At 44.1% G+C, this 22,515-nt stretch overlaps 1 protein-coding gene across 3 annotated transcripts in view; it reads right to left on the reverse strand.

Moving 5' to 3' along the window:
- GARNL3 (GTPase activating Rap/RanGAP domain like 3) overlaps positions 1 to 22,515 on the reverse strand; it is a 98,736-nt gene that overhangs the window by 50,014 nt on the left and 26,207 nt on the right. For 2 of the 3 annotated variants that reach the window (XM_035113396.3, XM_035113397.3), the window contains exon 2: positions 20,180 to 20,249. The exons of the other annotated variant lie outside the window; for it this stretch is intronic. In XM_035113396.3, the coding sequence (XP_034969287.1) occupies positions 20,180 to 20,249 (70 nt within the window). The remainder of the gene's footprint in view (positions 1 to 20,179; positions 20,250 to 22,515) is intronic. 3 annotated transcript variants of the gene reach the window in all.

Genomic DNA, 22,515 nt, shown 5'->3' on the forward strand with positions numbered 1-22,515 from the left:
TTGCACTGGGGCTGCATATCCAGAACCCACCCTCCATTAGCCAGAGGACTAAAGGCCACTAGGGAGCTGCCCTCCCAGTCCCCTAGAAATAATATAATGGCAAGGAGGAGACCAGTCTGGCCACATCCATTGACCAGAAGAGGCTCAGCTGCAGGGAGTTTGCACCTCCCTCCTTGGTAATAAGCACACTTGGATCCTAATGTGAGTTCACTTGGGGCTGAATAACCATCAGCCTACGATTTACTGGGTATATGAAGTGGGAGTTTTGGTTTTCTGCCATGCTATTTCTTGAGGAAAAGAGGTGCCGGAACTCACCATGATCACCTCCCTTGTTCTCTTAGAATGGCAATGGTGCCCACCTGAGAGGTGCCGAAACCGACTTCCAGCGAGTTCCAGCTGAAAAAAGCCATGTTTTCTGTACGTGTTGTTAAACATATACTTGTAACTAGAGATAGGAGAGAAATTTGACTCAAGCACAGACTAGTCCTACGTTATTTGCACTTTCTGAAACAATGTGTACAAACTGAAACACTGTCATCCTTCAAAATTCATGCTTCTCTGAATTTTGCAATGTAGCTCCCTGGCTAAGCAATGTGCACAAAAATATACTGTGGGAAAGTGTCCGTAAAAATAACATTTAAAAATGTCTTATATTAGAGAAAACTGCTGTGCAAAAATGTGTATATTGGTCAAAATTACATACAGAACCATCATGTTACAAGAATATTGCACTAAAATGCTGATGAATTCTCATATCTTTTAAACATATATATCCAATATGATGCGGTATTATGAAGAACTGAACTAAAGATTAGAGAGATGAGAAACTGAAATTAACAATTTTGCCTATACCTACATGGAAGTTGTCTTGAGAATCATTTGACTGAAAGGTGGGGTATGAACCTTCTATATAAAATCAACAGGCTCTGTGCCTTGGAGCCAATAAAGCCATTAAAACAATGAAGTGAGGTCTGCATATGAACACTCCCCTTTTCTTTGAGGTCCCTAGCCCTTGTGAGCCCATACATATCTCCGGGAGATACTATGAAACATATTGGTATTAACAGAATCGGATCCCCTTTGTCACAACAGTGTATGCCAGATCTGAGTGCTGAGAGACGTCACTTGTTTGCAGAACCTCCACTTTAAAAAGATCATCCAGCGTCTGGCTTATATCACCCATGTCTTACTCTGAACTGGAAATTGCATTATATTTCAACATTTCCAAGCTCAGAGACACACACAGCCTTTGAAAGCTGCCAGAGAAGGCTGGATGTAAACAGAACTTGTCTGGTTTTACTTATATAGAATTTTTTACGGTGAATCTTTGGCTCCAATTTGATTCATTCTCTCTCTCTCTCTCTCTCTCTCTCTCTCTCTCTCTCTCTCTCTCTCTCTCTCTCTCCCCTGCCCGGAAATGACTGTTATTAGCAGCATAAAAGAATGCTGTTGCTTGGAGCAAATGGCAAAATTGACTTGGGCTGAGCCACAGGGACAGGTGGCATAAATCAGAAGACTACTGGAGAATTTAGTGAAGTGGTTTTTTAAAAAGAACAGAAGTGAAATCTGGGTACTGTAATCTCATTACAGCCAAGGCTGCAAGCTGAAAGGGAAAGCGCCATGGCTTGGTGGCATGTAGAAGGTCAACCCCTGACATCACCAGGTAGGGCTGAGAAGGAACCCCAGTCTGAAACTCTGAGGAGGGTCTCTACTAGCCAGTGCAGACAATACTGAGCTAGGTGGACCAATGGTCTGATTTTGTGCAAAAATACACAGTAAATTGCAAGAACTTGGGCCAGGAGGAAGATGAATTTCATGTAAATCTTCAGAAGGTTTTATTTATGTAATGATGAATTCAAATAGGAATCAATTCCAGTATGATAGGCAAATAAAAATAAATTCGACAATTCTTCATCAGCAATGTTTTAATGGTCAGAGGAAAACATACTTGGTACACTCTGACCATTAACACGTTGCTGATGAAGAACTGTCGAAACAGGGCCTTGTCCTGGGATTTTTTCACTGGAATTTATTTTTATTTGCCTATCATACTGGAATTGGTTCCTATTTGAATTCATCATCACATAAGTAAAACCTTCTGAAGATTTACATGAAATTCATCTTCCTCCTGGCCCGAGTTCCTGCAATTTACTGTTTATTTCTGGACTTCTCCAAGAACTCCAATTTCTACACTGATTTTGTGCAAGGCAGCTTTCTACATTCCTATGAGGGGTAGCCAATTTTGCTCCCGTATTTTAAAGGGAGTGGGGGCTTCTAACTTGTCTGATTGATGAAACTGGAAGGTTAATTTTGGTCAATGAATCAATACATCTACATATAGAAGGGAAAAAAGAAATCATGAAGGAAGATCAAAGTCTCTCCAAAGGTGCTTCAAAAGGATGCCCTTCTCTACATACGGCTCATGCCCCTGGAGATCTGGAGATGAATCCCCTCTGTGCCACTCAGGTAGATGCCAACAGCACAGAGCCTGTCAGAAAGAGAAGGCAAGCGCCTACATTGCATTCTCTCTTAGCACTATTCCCCAGCCCCGCTCCCAAAACAGGTTTCAGCAGCATGTTTAATTTTAAAAATGCAGAGGATCATCCTTATGAATGCTTGAGAGGATAACTTCCAACCACAGAAAGGAATGTGATATTTCAACAGCAGCAGCACCAGACAGAGCCCCTTTAAGGATATTGGGAGTTTTAAAAGTATAGCAGAGATGGGGAACATTCAGTATCCCTGCCAAGAAAACTCCATGGGCAAAGACAACAGGCATATTCTCTAAGGTAGATTCTCTCAATCTTGATTTCCTTCCCCTCCTTATTTCTACAGATGCAACTTTTGCAATGTCCATCATTTAAGCTATTTCACAGAATAAGGTTATGCTCACTTTCTGATGCTCACTGGGGTGCGGATGAAGATCCCAAAAATCTAGTGGCTTCCCCTGGTGGGAAACTCATTGTACATTTTCTATAAGCAATTTTTGACAAATCTCACCCCTTTCAGAACCAGCCTTTACCAGCCAATTGCAGCTTGAAACCGCATTTTTGGAGAGGCAGGCAACATATGCACAAGGAACCAAGTTAGAAGCTGCATTTTAAAAAGAAAAAAGAATTATGTTTGATTACAAGGATGTAAAACACTTCAAGGCATTTCTTCTTAGGAAAATTCAGGTGGGTAGGAGATATTTAATCTCTTACCAGATGAAAACTGAAAGCAATTTCATTATTTCATTCATATGCATTTTTTGCTGTTATTGGGTTTGTTTGTTACTGGGGCTGCTTTCTGCCTACAGTGAATCACCTGCCTGCTGGTCATCTGTCAAAGGGAACAAGATAGATCTATATATGAAATAGACATCAGCTCACTATAAATATATATAAATAAACACGCCACCTTTCCCACTGCAGAAGGCTTGCTGTGAGTGTTAAAATCTTCCTCTTCTAAATAGTTCTCCCCTCCCTTTGCTGTCACAGAAAAAAACGCCTTTTTAATTGCCACACTTTTTTTTTAAAAAAAAGTAAATTTGAAACCATTATTTTTCTTTTTTGTCTTAGAAGCAGCATACTGGCTTCAATTGAAGTATTAGCCAAGCAAGCCAAGAAATAAAACAGGAAGCATTTTAAATGAGTCTATATATAGAGACCACCTTTCACAAATCCAGGTTTTTAAAACAAAACAAAACAAAACAAAACACCACATTGACATTTCACTAGCTACCACCCCATTCACCCAAATCAGAAGTTCTCCAACACCAGGGATATTTTTAAGCCTGTAAAAAATGATATAATTATACCCCAAAACAGATTGGTTCCCCCCCCCACCCCAGCTTTGGCCACTCAAAAGACGCATTTGATGCAAAGGCAGTCACATGAACTCTACTGCTTTATATAAAAGGTGCAAAATATGTTATGTGCATTTTGTTTCTTATGGTGCATTTGGATCCTGCCGTTCCTCCAAAGAAGTAAATGTTGGCATGCCTCATTCTCTGCCCCATCCTTCCTTTTATCACTACAATAACCCTGTGAGATAGGTTAGGCTGAGAGTGCAAAAGTTTAAGGTCACCAAGTAAGCTTCATGAGTAAGGGGACACCTGAACTTGGGTCTTCTCAGCCTAGCACACTACCCACCAGACCATACTGGCTCTCATAGCCCTGCAACAATTGCTCTCTTTACCTTTTAAATCCTCAACCTTTGCACATTCCACACTATGCCCACCTAGGGAAGGGCTATAGCTCAATTGTAGCACCCTGGGCATCTCCAGGCAGGACTGTGAATGACCCCTGCCTCAAACCCTGGAGAGCTACTGCCGGTCAATATAGACCATATTGACTTAGATGGACTGATGGCTATGACTCCGTGTAATACAGCTTCCTATGTTCCTATGAACATATGATATGGGCACCTACCAGTGCTCACAGACACTCATAGTCTACATGTATTAAACTGAGTCAGTCCAGTGGTTCATTGAGTCTAGCATTATCAACTCTTGAGTGGCAGAAAGCCTGCAAGGTCTGAAATAAGACTCAGCTAAGGTAAAGGGACCCCTGACCATTAGGTCCAGTTGTGACTGACTCTGGGGTTGTGGCGCTCATCTTGCGTTATTGGCCGAGGGAGCTGGCGTTCAGCTTCCAGGTCATGTGGCCAGCATGACAAAGCCGCTTCTGGCGAACCAGAGCAGCACACGGAAACACCATTTACCTCCCCGCTGTAGCGGTACCTATTTATTTACTTGCACTTTGACGTGCTTTTGAACTGCTAGGTTGGCAGGAGCTGGGACCGAGCAACAGGAGCTCACCCTGTCACAGGGATTCGAACCGCTGACCTTCTGATCGGCAAGCCCTAGGCTCTGTGGTTTAACCCACAGCGCCACCCGCGTCCCTAAGACTCAGCTATACAGCTGCAAATAAAACATTTTAAGTGTGTTTTATGTGCAATATATAATGTGACCCTAAGCCTTATGGAAAATTCAATGTACTGTATTTTTCCGTGTATAAGACAAGGTTTTTTTATTATTAAAAAATGCTAGAAATTGGGGGTTGTCTTATACATGGATAGCGCAGAGGAGGGATGGGTGATTGGTGGCTGCAGTGAGCAGAAGATTGTCAGTGGTGTTTGGGTGTGTGATTGGTGGCTGCGGCAAGGTCTGCTGGCGATTGGCTGGTGCTGCAATTAGGCATATGATTGGCGGCTGCTGGCGGCAAGCGGGCAGACGATTGGTGTCCTCGTCGATGTGTGCGATTGGCAGTGGCGGTCAGGCGGGTGAGCAATTATCGGCAATCCCCTCCCCACAAAAAGCTCAGCAAGTCTGGGCAATCCCCCTGGGGGAAAAACTTAACAACTCTGGGCAATCTCCCCCCAGTTCCTCAATTTGGAGTCCCAGAAAATAGGGGTTGTCTTATACACAGGGGCGTGTTATACACGGAAAAATACGGTATTTTTAAAACCGTTTTCTATTTTTAAAAAAGCATTTTCAAAACGGTTTTTATAGGTGTATAGATTCCACTATAGATATCCTGCTGGTGGCGATCCTTTTAACTGGAGGTGCTGAGGACTGGACCCAGGACTGTTGCTGAGCTACAGTCATTCTCTAATGGCCACTGGGCTCGTCTAGCCTGATACTGTCTAATCTGATAGGCATTTTCCAGGTGCTCATCTATTAACTGGAAATGACCTTCTGCATGCAAAGCATGTGTTCTGCCTTTTGCAATGAGCCCTAAATGAAAGTAAACAGTGGGATGCACTATATGAAGCAGCAACCATCATTTGCTTCTGATGTATTCTCTCCCCCCCCCCAAACGGGTTTACCACGACCAATAATTTAGGAATATAAATCCCCTGAATCTCTGTTTTATTTGCTTTTATACTGTTGTTTTATCGGTTTCAGGTTGTATTTTTGTTTAATGGATATTGCCTCTAAATTGTACATAGACTGCTTAGATTATTATTATTTTTAATGAAGGTTTATTTGTTTTATTTATAAAAGCGTTTCTCTACTGTCATTTCACAAAGGGTTGGGGTACAACAGGCACCCCCAAACTTCGGCCCTCCAGATGTTTTGGACTACAATTCCCATCTTCCCTGACCACTGGTCCTGTTAGCTAGGGATCATGGGAGTTGTAGGCCAAAACATCTGGAGGGCCGCAGTTTGGGGATGCCTGGGGTACAACATTAAAACATTCAACACTATTAAAAACAGATAATCAATAAAATTGATTTGGCCAATCAAAAGGTCACAATTGCCTAAGGACAGAGCACTTTCCTCTAAAAAGTAGTAAACACAGATGGAAAATGAGAAACAGAAAAGAAGAACAGAGTGGATCATAAATGGACCTTAAAAAGACCCAAGATTTCAAATTGACTCCCTCAGGGAGCTCAGGATTACTAGAGGGGAACCCTCCCCCCAATTTGATTATTAAATAATATTCAGCATATATATTATACACGTGCATTATCTTGGTTACACCTGTTGGGGTTCTCAACATTTCAGGGCCTGGGGGCACATCTGGAAATCTAAGAACTGTGGGCACAAAATTTCACAGAAGAAACACTGTCGGGACCGCACAAAGACTGGTCAGGCCAGGAGATCCAAGTGACAGGCCTAGAATGTACCAATTCATCTCCTGCCACTTGAGGCAGTTTCCTCAGATTGCCTAATGGTAGGGCAGCTAATGCCAAGGGCAGCTGCAGTCCGAAGCATTTAGAGAGCACTAGGCTGAGAACGCCTGACTTAAAATACAAGTGTTCCAAATGGAATTCCTTTGAATATAATGTTTAAACTACACCAAGGATACTTTGTCAATTTTATTTTCCTAATCAAATAATTCAGTTCAAATACTTTGAGCTACTGGGAAAACTTATGAGGTATTCACATACTAGTTACAAATTAAGCATGGGCTATTTGTTAAGAGTGTATGTGGTGTGGGGTGGGTGGATGGGTGGGTGGGTGTACTGTGTACTGCAATTTGTTTTCCTGTCTGATGTAGATTGCCCCCTGGGGGTGTTTCTGAAGTAGGGTAGTTTACAAATTGGCAAACAAACACTGTTTAAATTTTTTAACTAAGTCCCCCAAACATGCTAAATAAAATTTTTGCTCAATTTAGGGAGTAGAAAATTTTCTAGAAAACCCACACCACTGAATGGGACAACATCAACGTTAGGGGCAAACCATCCATCTTTGAGAACCTGGGATGGGGAATCTATGGCCTTCCAGATAATAATACACTGGTTTTGCTGGGGCTCATGGGAGTCGAAATCCAGTAACATCTAGAGAACCTCATATTTCCCCAGATCTACTCAAGAGCAAGTCCCTCCAATGATGCACCAGATCCATGTTAAAGTTCTGTTTCATAAGAACATAAGAAGAATCCTTCTGTGTCAGGCCAATGGCCCATCTAGCCCAGCATTCTGTATTCACAGTGCTCCCGCACCCCCCAGATGCTTGTGAGTTTGAAACCCGCAAGCAGGATCTGAGCTCACCTGGTATTTGGAAGTGTGGCATTTGCCCATTCTTTGGGAATAAGACTGTGCAGGCAGAGATAAAAGGGTTAACAAGCTGACCAATAGGAAGCCCGGAGGCGGAGCTTATTGGCTTTAAGACTCAGCCCAAGGTTGGGGAGTTAGTTGGCAGTTGGGAGTTAGCAGTTGGTGGTTGGGAGTTTGTGAGGGTTGGTGTGTGGATCTTAGTGGTGGGGAAGTAGAGGAGTTAGAGCGAGTTAAAGACAGGAATAAGACTGAGAGGATAGAGTGTAACAGTGTATCAAATATCTAAAGTTTGTTGGTGTTTGAAATAAACTCTTAATATTCTTTGTTAACTTTAATCCTGACAGAGACTCAAGAGTTTTACCAGGGGATCCTGGTTGGTGGCAATGGAATAGTGGTCTGTACAGGTCAATAGTCCATGAAATGAGGGGGGGGGGTTCTGTACGCCACAGAATGCCATAGGAAGCATTACTGCCTTTAGTTGTGGAGGCACATTGGCTAGTTGCCATTGATAGGCTGTCAGGGGATAAGGCTTTTTCTCCTCCATTTCGCATTTAAATTTAAACATCTGAATTTTGAGTTAAAAATCTCCTCCTGAACAATTAAGTGCCATGTCAGTGAATAAATTAGCTCCTTAAAAACCTGAAGGGTAATAAAAATTTAAATCCTTTAAAAAAAATAGTAATAATAATGCACATGGAAAGAACATAATGTACCAAAGGGGGGGGGGAGAGCAATGCCTGAATTTCAATTGCTGCAAAGTTACCCAAAAAGGACAACCTAACATTGTATGCAACACTAATGTCTCAAGACAGTAAGAGCTGTTCGGCAGTGGAATTTGCTACCAAGGAGTGTAGTGGAGTCTCCTTCTTTGGAGGTCTTTAAGCAGAGGCTTGACAGCCATATGTCAAGAATGCTTTGATGGTGTTTCCTGCTCGGCAGGGGGTTGGACTGGATGGCCCTTGTGGTCTCTTCCAACTCTACGATTCTATGATTCTATGATTCTAAGACAAATGAAACTGATCTGTAGAAAACACAACTTGAAAAAAGAGACAATGCAGGTATTTTTGTAAACTAAGAAATCTTTAATAATTTTTTTTTAAAAAAAGGGCAAAGCTTGGCAGGGTGATGTTATCCGACTACCCTTGCTTCCCTGAATTTATCTTTTAAAAATCTCTAAATGACTTAAAGTGAATTACAAATATCTTTAAAATGGCTGGGAAACCCAAAAGAATTAATGAGGAATATATGCAAGAACTATAAATGTATCTCTTGGGAAGTCACAGTCAGTTTATTTTTATCTTATTACAGTGGGGAGGGGTGCAAATTAAGGCTGCATTCCTATACAGGCACATCCAACTCCCAAGAGACTGCGATCTATTCCCATTATTAAAAAAACTGGCAGTGATCTACCCATTGTCATTGGAGGGAGGAGGAGTGTGTGTGTGTGTGTGTGTGTGTGTGTGTGTGTGTGGATTGCCCAGAGTTGTTGAGCTTTTTGGGGCTAGGATTGCCCAGAGTTCTACAGCTTGTATCTGTTAACTTTCCGTAAACTTTATTTAATTCCACGATCGATAAGGGTCCTGTGATCTACCAGGATAAGCCAAGGATCTACCAGTAGATTGCAATCTACTGGTTGGACATGCCTTCTATACATTACAGGTGGGTGAATGGATGGATGATGGATTGAGACGAGAGAACAGGGCACTACACTTACTTCCTACTTTGGTCCTGCCCACTTTCTGCTTTGTCAACCTTATTTATTATTAGTACTTAAATATTTCGAATCTGCACCTTCATATAAAAATATGAATATATCAGAAGGCGGTACACAAACACAAACAGTCATTACAGTAAACACACTTTAAATTGTCAAACAGATGAGTAAAGGCTGGTTGGCAAAGAATCTCAGGTTTGAAAGGTCTGTCTGAATAATAAGTTTTACTAGCAAGGTGTTCTACAGGACAGGACTTACCACACTAAGGGCTTGGCGCTTGGTAAGGGCTTGGCCCTTGGTAAAAACCCACCGAACCTCAGAGCCATGTAGGACCCCACTTTCACACCTAATCAACCTCCCTGAATGTACCTCCTGTCTACTTCCCCCTCTTTTTGTTTTATTTACATCTCTAAAAAAGAAAGTGAAGGGAGAGGGTTGTTGTTTTGTTCTATCTGTTTTAACTTTTGTCTTGTGTTTTTATTTTGTGAACTGCCCTGAGATTGTTTGATGAAGGGCAGTATATAAACCTAATAAATAAATAACTGTTACTGTGTGTACTTGTGGAGACTGCCCCATCACCTTGAAGATCAACTCAGAGGAACATCCTATGAGCTTATGAGAAAACTGCACTTCTGGAAAGAAAGAAAATACAAGTCAAACCTATCACTCATCTTCATTCCTCATTTTAAAGTGCTGGCCAGCTTCCTGCTGCACTGAATACACAATATGGTATATTGTACAAGTCATTGATTAAGACCAGTGGACATATTAGGCACCAACCCCACCCAACTCAGTCTGCCTTTAAGCAGCCTTCACCTGGTTTCCTTCTTACTTACAACCAGTCAAAGGGATGGACCAGGCTTTCAGCTTCCTGTTCCTTAGTACCAGTACAGCTCTTGCAGAACTCGGCACGGAGGAGGGATGGGACAATTAATTGCATCTGTCTGTGGTTGACTCTGTCTTCAACTAGTGCTGGGCTCCCTGGCTTCCACCCTACAAGTTTCAATGGGCACCGGTTACCACTAGTTAAGATTTCTTATCTTTTCTTCCCTGTGGATCTGCAGTAGCCTCTTGGGAACTTGTTGCTGTATGCAGGACCTTTATTCACAGCTGCAAATAATGCAGTGTTCATTCTCCAAAACACTGTTGCATCCCTACTCCATTTTCGGATCATAAATCCAAGTTTCTCCTTTTCTTGCCCTCAAACGTCCAACAAATATATCAATAACTTCAGGACAATTAGCAAGGTTGACACAATCCCATTCCCTGCCACCTCTAGCCCCTGGCAGCCTGGTGATGTCACCACACCATCCTCTTTCACTCTTTTAAGCAATGTCATGTTAAGAAAGAACATCCAGCGCATAATATTATACCACTGGCCACTGAGGACCCTGGTGTGGCTGTGTTGTGTAGAATTCAGCTTTGCACGACCCAACTGGAGCCTGCAAGCCTCCAGAATGAAGATGGATAATAAATACAATCAAATTGTAGGCTATTGAATTCAGACGCTAGCTCCCAGCACAGTTCGGTCAACAAGATGTGCATTTTAAAGCTGTGCACTTTCAGAGGGTGTCTGATGTCCTGCAATTTAAGGGACACTATATTTCAAAGACGCTGTCTTTTGTTCTAGAAGAGGGGAGGCCAAATGGATGTCTCTGGGCCAAATCTAGCCCTCTGAAACCTCTTTTCTGGCTCTGGCGAAATATTCCTGCTTTGTGAGTGAGAAAACGTTCATTCCCTGTAGGAAAAAGCAACAGTGGGTCTCATTCCACACACACTACAAAAATATTGCTCCTATGTGTGGATTTCAGAGGGGCAAAAGACCACCTGAAAGATTTTAAGGGAAGGGCCCTAGCTCAACGACAGGGCATCTACTTTAAATGCAAAATGACCCTGGTTCAATTGCTAGCATTTCCAGGAAGGGTTGGGAGGAATTCCTGCCTGAAACCTCAAAGAGCCTGCTGCCAGTCAATGTAGACTATACTGAACTAGATGCTCCAGTGGCCTGATTCAGTACAGTATAAGACCCCTTTCTAGGCTCACCGCCAACTTTCTAAACTGTATGCAAACATCTTATTGTTTCAGAAAGCAAGGTCATTCTGCTATTCGCACCCCATCCCCAAAGATGATGCCTTTGTGCCACTGAGAAATGTATGCTTCATAGATGTGGCTTCTTTATGGCTAGATAATGTCTGTTTGGTCAAACGGGAAACTGCCCTACCACCTGCAGAGTAAGTCAGCAAGGAAGAGGATGGGGACAAAACTAGTAGTTGCCTCCATCTGTCTGGCTCCACCTACTGTTGGGCTCCACTTGCCTTCCACTCTACTAGTCCTAATGGGCACCAGCCACCACTGGTTTAGCAATCTGAGAAGCTACTGGAGTGTTCCAACTACTAGGCCAGGATCCAAAAAATACAATGTCCCCCTCCACCCCAGCCCCCACTAAGCCACCTTGACCACAGTGGGATGCACTGTCACAGAGACACAGTAAAGGAAGTGCTTCCTTTTATCAGTACTAAACTGATTGCCAACAAATCATCTCCATCAGTTCAGCCTAAATTAGAGTACCATGTAAAGAGCAAAAAATGTTTATTCACCCCATCTTCATAATCTGAAAGGTATCCATTATGCTGCCTTAGCATGTTGCCTCCTTTTCCACACCTAAAAGTGGGTACCTTGTTTTATGTTTGCTCTGTCCTTGCCTGCAGGGAACTCAGACTAACAGAGAGATGGCCCTCACACTTGTTCCTCTTAATACAACAGTCCTGAGGTGAGTAAAGGTCGAGAGATAGCAACTGGCTGAATGATCTCTAGAGAGCTTTGTGCCCCAACAATGTAGCTCAGCATTTCCAAACCTGGTGCATTTTAGGTACAATTATACCTTGGTTCTCAAACAGAATCCGTTACGGAAGTCTGTTTGACTTCTGGGAACATTCGAAAACCAAGGCATGGCTTCCGATTGGCTGCAGGAGCTTCCTGCACTCATTCGGAAGCTGCGGAAGCCCCGTTGGATGTCTGGCTTCCAAAAACCTTTCACAAACGGGAACACTCACTTCCGAGTTTGCTGCATTCGGGAACCAAAATGTTTGAGTCACAAGGCGTCCAAGAACCAAGGTATGACTGCATTGGTAGACTCCCAGCTCTCATCAGCCTGTCAGGTTGGTAAATGGCCTCCTTCCTTCTTTCCATTGCTATTTCATCTTTTACCCCATTTTCCTGTCCACATGAATTTGAGTTGAGGGTGGCATGTGCCTTGTGGACCTTCAGCTTCCCACCACTGCTTAAAACTCCCTTGGTAGAGAAGATGCTTCAAACCCTTGATCATTTCAGTTGCCTTTCACAGCACCCTTCCCAGATCTACCTAATCATCGAAATCAAACTATGGGCAAAAGGGGGCTCTCCGTGCATCGAAAAACAGGTGATCGCCCTGCATTGTTTGATTTCAACAATTAGGTGAATAACTCAAAATTCCACTTCTCTGCAAGCAAAACAGCACCTGAAACCCCACAGAATTAATCTGGCTCTCCTCTTGATGAATGCAGATGCCATTAGGCAAAGAAAACCATTCAGAAAATTTAATCAAACTGCTCCAGTGCTAAAATGTAAAAGCAGAAAGAGAATTATTTCTGAATTTCCTTAAAGATAATGAATTTTGATGTAGCCTACCCTTTTTGCTGCAAGATACATTAGATACCAACAAAATAAAAAGTTATTTCATCTGGAGCAATTACATCTGCATCTCTCTCTCTCTCTCTACACACACACACACACACTTCTCCCCTTCACAGCAGCCAAATTGGGAAGCTGAGCAAATCATTATGGAGTTGAATATGCAGAATGCATTTCAGCATCAATCTGATGAAAAGACTCTTAAAAAGTTCTGCCCATTCTTTATCACAATATGCTCATTCAGGGCGGGGGAGAGAAATACATATACATTTTCTTTCTGTCGCAAGACTACAACCACCCCCTCTTCGTGAATTTAGCAAGATGGTTGGGGAGGGCAAAATCTGGCATTTCAAAGTGTCAGGGTGGAGGTTTATAACTGGAGGTTTACAGCTCTTTTCCTCACAAACAGTTCTGTGTTGATCTCACAAGTAGGCAATTGCACAGGACCAAGTTCTGTGTCCTCAAGCCGTATAGAAGGGGGAGGGCGCATTGAGAAATAAATAAGACTTGTGTGAACTCTCAACAGGACCCAAAAACAGAGGAAGCTCACATCACTGACACTTTTGAGCTTCTTTTTTAGGAGGACACAGGAGGGGAGGGAGACAAGCAGGAATGGATTATGTGCCCCTTGCCTGCACCTTCAAACCCATGGTTTTGTCCCTCCTTATCTTTCTGTGTTTAATTCCTGATCCATCCATGAGACTTTCACTCATCTTGCTTTACTGTATTACCGATCAACAGTTTCCTGTTCTCTGGGGAAACTCAGCCCCTTTTCCCTTGCTGTGCTTTATGCCTTGCTGGAATAGCCTCCCCAAATGCCTTTGTGCAATCACCTCCCTTAATCCCCCCCTCCAAACCGTTATTTACCAGGAAGCCTTTGGTTCATCACCCTAGTCCTTATTGTAACAAATCCAGTTGGAAGAATCACTTAGTCTTTCACCTGCTTAATCATGTCTCAATTTTCCCACTTAAGAATGTATGAAGAGCCCTGCTGGATTGTTCCAAAGGGGCCCCACCTAGTCCAGCATCCTGTTCTCGCAGTGGCAAAATAGATGTTCCACAGGAAGCCCGCAAGTAGGCCCTGAGTGCAACCGAACTCTTCCCATTTGTGATACCCAGCAGGTGATATTAAGAGGCATACTAACGCCAGCAATGGAGATACAGCAGAGCCACTGTGGCTAGTTGCCTTATCCTCCATGAAATTGTTCAATCCTCTTCTTTAAAGTCATACACGTCGGTGCCCATAACAACTTCTGGGAGTGCATTCTATAGATTAACTGTGTGCCACGTGAAGAAGCATATTCTTTTGTCCTAAATTTTCCAACTTTCAACTTCATTGGATGACCTCAAGTTCTAGTGTTTAAAGAGAGAGAGAAACTTCTCCCTCCCCACTTTATCCACACCATTCATCCTGCTATTCACCTTGATCTTGTCTTCCTGTTACTTGTCTTTTCTCAAAACCATAAAGCCCCAAATGTTGTAACCTTGCTTGATAGGGGGAGTTTCTACACTCCCTCGATCATTTTGGTTGCCCTTTTCTGAACCTTCTTCAGTTCTACAATATCCTTTTGCAGGTGAGGAAGCCAGAACCACAAATATGTATAATAGTGTTATGCACCACTTTTGTTGCTTCCTTGTTCCACTAGACACCCTCCCAGCAGTTCTTTGTAAAGAATTGTGTACATAGGTGGTGCTATATATGTAATAAAATGAGAATGAATGGTCAAGAATTTCTAAATAAATATTTATTTCTCTTAGACCCTGCTCTTACATAGGACTCCTGCTGATCTTCTGGAAATCTCTTGCTCACACATGGACATATCTATTAGCCAATGGATGGACTCTTGACCATGGTCAGTGACAGATAGTACCCAGGAGACCAAGGGAAGGGATGCTTCAGATAAGTGCAGAGAGGGATACAACTGTTAAGCCTTAGAAATGGATGCTAGCAAGCACCTTACACACCAAGAGCCCTAACAGAGGGCAGTCTTGCACTTTACAATTTGCCATAGGCAATCAGGAACCCCTGGGAGGGGTATGGTAGAAGGAGCGGATTTCTCGGTTCCTCCTCTGACAGCCTGCTTGGTCTCTGTGATAGTTGAAGTCTTTTCGTTTTACTACTAGGGTAAGGGAACCTTTTTAGCACTAAGGGCCAGGTTATCTCCCAGCACCTCTGCATGTTGACTTTGACAGGTGGATTGGGCCACCCACCTGTCAATCATCTGACATCACAGTGATGTAAGGAGATTGATCTCTCAAAGTTGTCCTGCAGAGATGGGGTGGGAGGAGATAGCAAACAGGGAGCAGCACTGAAGTCTCTGCGTTTCAGATGATGAGCAGAGACTTTAATACTACTCTCTGCAGGAGTCTGCTTCACCAGCACATCCCCCAGCTCAGTTTGGCTCTCTGCAGGGATATGAGGAGGATTTAACTGTACACCCACCTGTCTATCAGCTGGTGTCACTCCAGCAGGCAGCTGCTGTCAGCTGAAGAATCCCGCTGCTTTAGCTCAGTGCTAGTTTTCTATGGGGAACTGATGGGTGAAGTCACCCCAGAATTGAACCCTGCTGTCGCCCACTGGAGTGACATCAGCAGATTGACAAGTGGGCGTACTGCCTGCATTTCCAGATATCGGGCTTGTCCTGTTCTGTGGCCATCTCAAAGAGAAACAAAGATTTCTAGTGTTGCAATAGGCTAGGATTTCTATATTTTCTTTTTCTTTTGCAGGCTAGTCACTATGGTGGGGCTTAGTGCCTTACAGTACTTGTGACACTTTGCAAGCTTCAAGGATCAACTGATTATCATTGTGGGTCAAAACGAGGCCAACAGACATCTCTGCAATGCCATGTGATTGGCAAGAGGACAATCTCCTGGCCTCCAGCTCGCCTGTCAAACAAGGCCTGCTGGGGGAGAAGGATTTGGCTCATTGGTAGTATCCAGCTCCCTATCCCTGAGTTAGGGACAGAGTTGAGGGTACAAGATATAGAGAGGCTCAGCCTTCTCCAACTTTTTATATATCGGCTGGAAAATGAACAGATGCTCTCGGACTGCATTCAAGCCTAAGAAAGAGGAAGGGACACCCTCTTGGCAGATTAATTTTTCTTGCCTACATCCAAAGACACCAAGGAGACCTCCTTCCCTGCCAGCAGAATCATTCTGCAAGCATGACATCACTGAGGAAGGAGGATTAGTGATTTAATAAGATCACAGCATGTGGTGCTGGTTACTCCTTTCTTCGTTATTCACTGGGGCTTCTTCATCCAGAACCAGGTTCTCAGATTCACAAGGGGGGGGGGGAGATGAACAGAAGATGTGTGCCAGGTCCAATCTTGCAAGGCAGTGGCTGAAGAGAAACCTAGGCATTGTCTTGCTGGGCAAAGGAAACCTGGGTGTGCTTGCAGAAAGCAGCCTCACGAGAAGGCAAGCAGAGGGGAGATTGAGGCCAGTGCTTCAGGCTGGAGGTTTTGAGTGCTCTGGTTATCTCTCGCTTGGACTACTGCAATGCGCTCTACGTGGGGCTACCTTTGAAGGTGACCCGGAAACTACAACTAATCCAGAATGTGGCAGCTAGACTGGTGACTGGGAGCGGCCACCGAGACCACATAACACCGGTCTCGAAAGATCTACATTGGCTCCCAGTACGTTTCCGAGCACAGTTCAAAGTGTTGGTGCTGACCTTTAAAGCCCTAAACGGCCTCGGTCCAGTATACCTGATGGAGCGTCTCCACCCCCATCGTTCTGCCCGGACACTGAGGTCCAGTACCGAGGGCCTTCTGACGGTTCCCTCATTGCGGGAAGCCAAGTTGCAGGGAACCAGGCAGAGGGCCTTCTCGGTGGTGGCGCCTGCCCTGTGGAACACCCTCCCATCAGATGTCAAAGAGAAAAACAGCTACCAGATTTTTAGAAGACATCTGAAGGCAGCCCTGTTTAGGGAGGCTTTTAATGTTTAATTGTTTTATTTCATTTTTCTGTTGGAAGCCGCCCAGAGTGGCTGGGGAAACCCAGCCAGATGGGCGGGGTATAAATAATAAATTATTATTATTATTATTATTATTATTATTATTATTATTATTATTATTATTATATAGGAATCTGTCTCATACCAAGTCAGACCATTTGTCCATCTAGCTCAGTATTGTATACACTGACTGGCAGCAGCTCTCCAGGGTTTCAGACAAAGAGTATTTGTCTGAACACTATCCTAGGATTGAACCTGGGACCTTCTGTACGAAAAGCAGGTGCTCTGCCACTGAGCTCCTGGGACACAAGAAGAGCCTTGCTGGATCTGACAAAGGTCCACTTAGTCAAGGACTCTGACTCCAATGGCAGCCAGTCTGGTGGTACTGGGAAGTTTAAAAGCAGGGCATGAAGACAACAGCTTTCCCCCACCCACCCCACTAGCAACTGGCATTCAGGGAGATAGACTGCTCCTGAACCTGAAGGGTCCATTTCACCAGCCCTCCATTCGTCAAACAGCCCTTTCAAGTGATCTAGGTCAACAGTTGTCACAGCAACACATTCCCTAGTGCCTCACCCACTGTGGGACACCATCCTTAGTCCTTCCTGGGCAGACCCTAGTGAAATGAAGTGTCTAGAAACTAGGCTTTTGCACCAAAGGTGAAAGCTTACATCAGTTGATCTGCCCCCTTCTGCCTCTTATCCCACCCATCACTGGCATGTGCAACCCCACCTCCCGACAAATTTTAAAAAAGGTTGCCAAGAAAGGAATGTGTCCCTCAGACTGAAGCACCCTTGATATATGCTACTGATTTGTATCAGTGTTCCCCAAGGAGAAGGAATGACTTTGTTAAACCAGCATGCCTGCAGGGTTGATGTGGCTTGACAAAGAGAAGTAGAAAAGCTGATATATAATTAAAACTGGGTCTCATGCGGCATGTTGAGGTTAAAGGCCTACAAGAGCTGAGGACAGCTGAGCTACAACTCAAAGACATGTGAGGAAAAGGGAAAGCCAGGCAGCCAATGTGGGGTGGTGATCACCATGTTACATTTGGACCGAAGAGACCTGGGCTCAAATCCCTAATCAAACCATGAAGCTCACTGAGTGACCTTTGGTGAATTACTCTGCCACAGACTACTTTACCTTGCAAGGTTGATGCGAACACTTCCTTTGGATGTGTCAGCCCATCCAAAGGAAGGGAAACTAATTTTTCAAGTATCTACAAGGACCACAGAATGGGAAGTGGGGAGAAAAGAGAGCTGAGTGTTCACCCTTCTCCACTGACGGCAGAGCAAGTAGCAGGTTCAAGTTTCATGAAAGTAGGTTGAATCTGAAACGCAGCAGCAATCCAGCACTCTTCCAAGAAAGACTGTGTGTGTGTGTGTGTGTGTGTGTGTGTGTGCGCGCACACACACACACACACAGAGAAACAGAGAAAGAGAGAGAGAATGGATAAACATGCACCAATCTTTCAGGCTTACACTGACCCTGACTGCTAAGCTGCATGGCTCTATTCTTCCTCCCTGGTCTGAGTACCAGCTGATGGGAACTGCAAGTGGGGAGACTTGAGGTTGTGTTTTAATGGCTGGATCATTAGTGTTTTTTTCTTTCTTGCTTTTCTATTTGTAAGCTGCTTTTTGCGCAGCCCCTTTCCAGAAAGGGAAGGCAGGAGGGGGCACTTTTCAAAATAAAAATTATGACAATGGTTTCTCTTGTGTTTTCTCAGTGCAGATGGGCCCCAATATAATTCCCACTGGTGTGGATGAGCTAGTAAACTACAACTCCCTTCATCCCTGTTCATTAGCCATGCTGGGTAAGGCTGATGGGAGGCTAGAGTACAGGGACATCTGTGCGGCCACAGATTTGTCATCTCTGACCTACACTAACTGGAAGTAGCTCTACAGGGTTTCAGGCAGGGGTCATTCATAGTCCCACCTGGAGATGCCCAGGATTGAACCTGGGAGCTTCTGCAACACAAAGAAGATGCTCTGCTACTAAGTTACTGCCCTCCCTGCAGATATATAATGGGCATTCAAGAAACTTCTTATACTGAGTCCATGGGTCCATACAGCTCAGTACTGTTTATACTGATGGGCAGAGGCTCTCCAAGGTTTCAAACAGGGATCTCTCGCAGCCTTACCTGGAGATGCTGGAGATCAATCATGGGACCTTCTGCATGCAAAACAGATGCTCTACCACTCAGCCAGGGCCCTCCTTATAAACTGTAAACCTTAATCACACCAAAAAAGCAAAAGCAAAAACAAAACCAACAATCCCCCCCCCTCAATTTATATATGTTTCTTTTGAAACAGGTAACCAAACAGTAGCCTCCTTGGTGAGAACATATTTTGGTGAAATCTTATTGAAATTGCTAGCCCTACGGTTGCCAAATTTAAAATACACACACGGATGCAGTCTCCTTGGCACAGCACTGCCCAACAATAATCTATCAGGCACCAATACCTGGACACACACATATCTGACCATTAGCAATTGTGTGGCAGTAAGAGGAAGGGTGCCTCTGCCTTAAGTCTTCCTTCCTTCCTTCTTTCCTTCCTTCCTTCCTTCCTTCCTTCCCTCCCTCCTTCCTTCCCTCCTCCCTCTGTGGCCAACTTGTACAATTCCATTCTAAAATAATCAGAGTCCAAAAACGGCACCCTGATTCAGGTGATTGCTGAACGGTGTGTGCCAGAGCATTTTCTCCAACCTCCATTCAAAAATCAAAGTGGTGGGGGAGGAAGGAAGGAAATGGATGGCATATGGGTTTGTTTGTTTGTTTGTTTTTTAAAAAAAGACAGACAGACAAGATGTTTGGGAAAGAGAATCCTTTTCCGTACTTCCTGTTGCCACATCTTAAAATTCTGGTCATGTTTCCAAAACCTCCTGTACAAAAAAATAAATAAATAAAAATTGAGAAGGCTTCCCAAATCAATTTTCAGTTTATGGTAGTTCATGCCAGCCTCAGCCTCTCTTACATGGGAACAAACCAGGGTCTATTTACTGCCCTTGGGCTGCAAAGACAAGCTTTCCCACCAGACTACAAAAACCCCGGGAGAGAGAGAGAGGGATTTGTACATATTGCATTCGATTTGAAAGATAAACGGCAACGAAGAGCAATTAAAATCCAACTCAACAAGAGACACCAAGCTTTTCACACCCAGCTTGCCTGCTGTAACTCAAAAATCGGGGGTGGGGGGTGGGAGAGAGGATAAGCCAAGAATCGATAAGCTGTAACTAGGAGGTAGCAAGGTGCTTTATACAAAAAGCCATTCGGGCGGACGAAACAGACTGTGCTTATAATTCTTTTTCAAAATAAAATAAGGAGGGAATTTTTTTATTAAAAAACTTACCAGCTCTACCGATCCATAATGCTTTCGGCTGAATTCTCCACGTCTACAGCCCAGGTCCTCGGAGACAGAGCTGGAATAAAAGTGCTTCATCAGTAGACATAGCTAACTGGCCCCTCTAAGTTATCGGGGAGGAGGGGGAAGATGAGGGGGGAAAGAGAGATTTTGCTTTGCTTCTCAGTTCAGCTGATGGAGGGCTGCTGCTGCTGCTGCTACTGCTGCATTTAGCTTCATCACTGCAGGAGACCCTCCTTGAAACATAGACAACTTCACGCAGCCATTGCAGAGCCTGGCTTTCTGAATAAAGGGTGGCGGGGGAGGGGGGGAGGTGGAGAGAAAGGGTGGATGGAGTGGAGGGAGTCACAGAAGCGAAACGCCCCCTAACTGGAAGGCAAAAAGAAGATGAAGAAAAAGCTAAGATTCAATTAAATATTTAGTCATGACATGATGATCAATAGAGAAGGGCCAAGGCAGACAGTAGCTTGTAATTGCGTTTGTGAGAAAGTCTCTCTCTCTCTCTCTCTCCCCATCTGACCAAAAAGGGAAAAGAAAATCCTGCAGGAGGCTTAAATGCTGGGTGGGGGGTGGAGAGCAAGCAGCCTGCCTACCTCCCTTTGCAAAATGAGTTCTCTGCTCAAAAACCACAGTGCAATTTTAACTTTCTTTTTAGCATGCTTGCCTACATCTTTCAGGAGAAAAAATGGGAGGAAAAGGTTTTTTTACACACAGAAATATATAAAAATGTCCTTCCTTTGCAAGAACTTTTCTCTTTGTGGCCAAGCCCTGATAGAGGAACCCCACCAACCTCTACTTAAGATTAAGATACATGGTGGATGTTTTTGTTATAATTTTTTATTCATGCTACTCTCTGGTCACTGCCAGTGTAGATACAGAATGATGATTACTTGTCCTCAGAGGAGACTGGTTGTCACCACTCTGCATGAGTTTCCCTTCAATCACAAAGAACAAGGGTTCATGCAAAAACACAGTGGATGGGCTCTCTCTTTCATACTCCAAATGTATAGTGTTTAGGATGCATACCTGAGCTTTCAGACATTTTGGAACACTGACCCAGAGTCTGTCCCCGCCACTTCCAACTTTACCTTGCCCTTTGGTTTTAGCTATCACAATTCTTTTTCAATGTTCTCCAGTCAGCTAAGACTTCTCGACTTAGAAGCACTCAGGATCACCCCCACCTCCACCCCCTCGTCTGCCCCACTTGGCTAAACATTAAACCTGGCCTCAATTCCAAACCTAGTGGCCGTTGGCTGGCTTTCGGCAGGCCACTCCAGAGCCAGCTGGAAGAGCTGAAACAGATCCAGCACTGCTGGAGAAATCCTGGGAAGCCCTGCCTCCAGCACCAAGATGAATACCTCCAAGGATATTGCTACTAGCATTGTAGCTCAAGGGTAGAGAACCTGCCCTGTGTGCAAGAAGGTCCCAGGATCAACCTTGGCATCTCCAGGTGGGGCTGGGAATGTCCCCTGTTTGAAACCCTGGAGAGCCACAGCCAGTCAGTGTAGACAATACAGTGGAACCTCGGTTTATGAACACCTCGGTTTATGAATTTTCGGTTTACGAACGCTGCGGACCCAACTGGAACGGATTAATTCACTTTCCATTACTTTCAATGGGAAAGTTCGCTTCAGTTTATGAACGCTTCAGTTTATGAACAGACTTCCGGAACCAATTGTGTTCATAAACCGAGGTACCACTGTACATCACTGTACAGTCATACCTCGGTTTAAGTACGCTTCGGTTTGAGTATTTTCAGTTTAAGTACCCCGCGGACCTGTCTGAAACGGATTAATCCACTTTCCATTGTATAGACCCATTTTAATATTCCAACAAGCCTTTGAGGTAGGTTAAGCCGAGATTAATAATAATAATAATAATTTATTATTTATATCCCACCCATCTGACTGGGCTTCCCCAGCCACTCTGGGCGGCTTCCAACAAAATATTAAAATACAGAAATCCATCAAACATTAAAAGCTCCCCTAAACAGGGCTGCCTTCAGATGTCTTCTAAAAGTCTGGTACTTGTTGTTCTCTTTGACATCTGGTGGGGGGGGGTTTCCACAGGGCAGGTGCCACCACCGAGAAGGCCCTCTGCCTGGTTCCCTGTAACTTGGCTTCTCACAGTGAGGGAACAGCCAGAAGGCCCTCAGCACTGAACCTCAGTGTCCAGGTAGAACGATGGGGGCATACTGGACCGAGGCCGTTTAGGGCTTTAAAGGTCACTTCATCAAATCTGGCCCTCTTTGGGGGAGAAAGTTTGGACAACCCTGGAAACTTTAAACAAACCATAATTCACATGAACTGAGTTTCGAGGACACA

Source organism: Zootoca vivipara, chromosome Z2 (genome assembly GCF_965207765.1).
Source record: "Zootoca vivipara chromosome Z2, rZooViv2.hap1.1, whole genome shotgun sequence".
In the NCBI taxonomy this organism is placed as follows: Eukaryota; Metazoa; Chordata; class Lepidosauria; order Squamata; family Lacertidae; genus Zootoca; species Zootoca vivipara.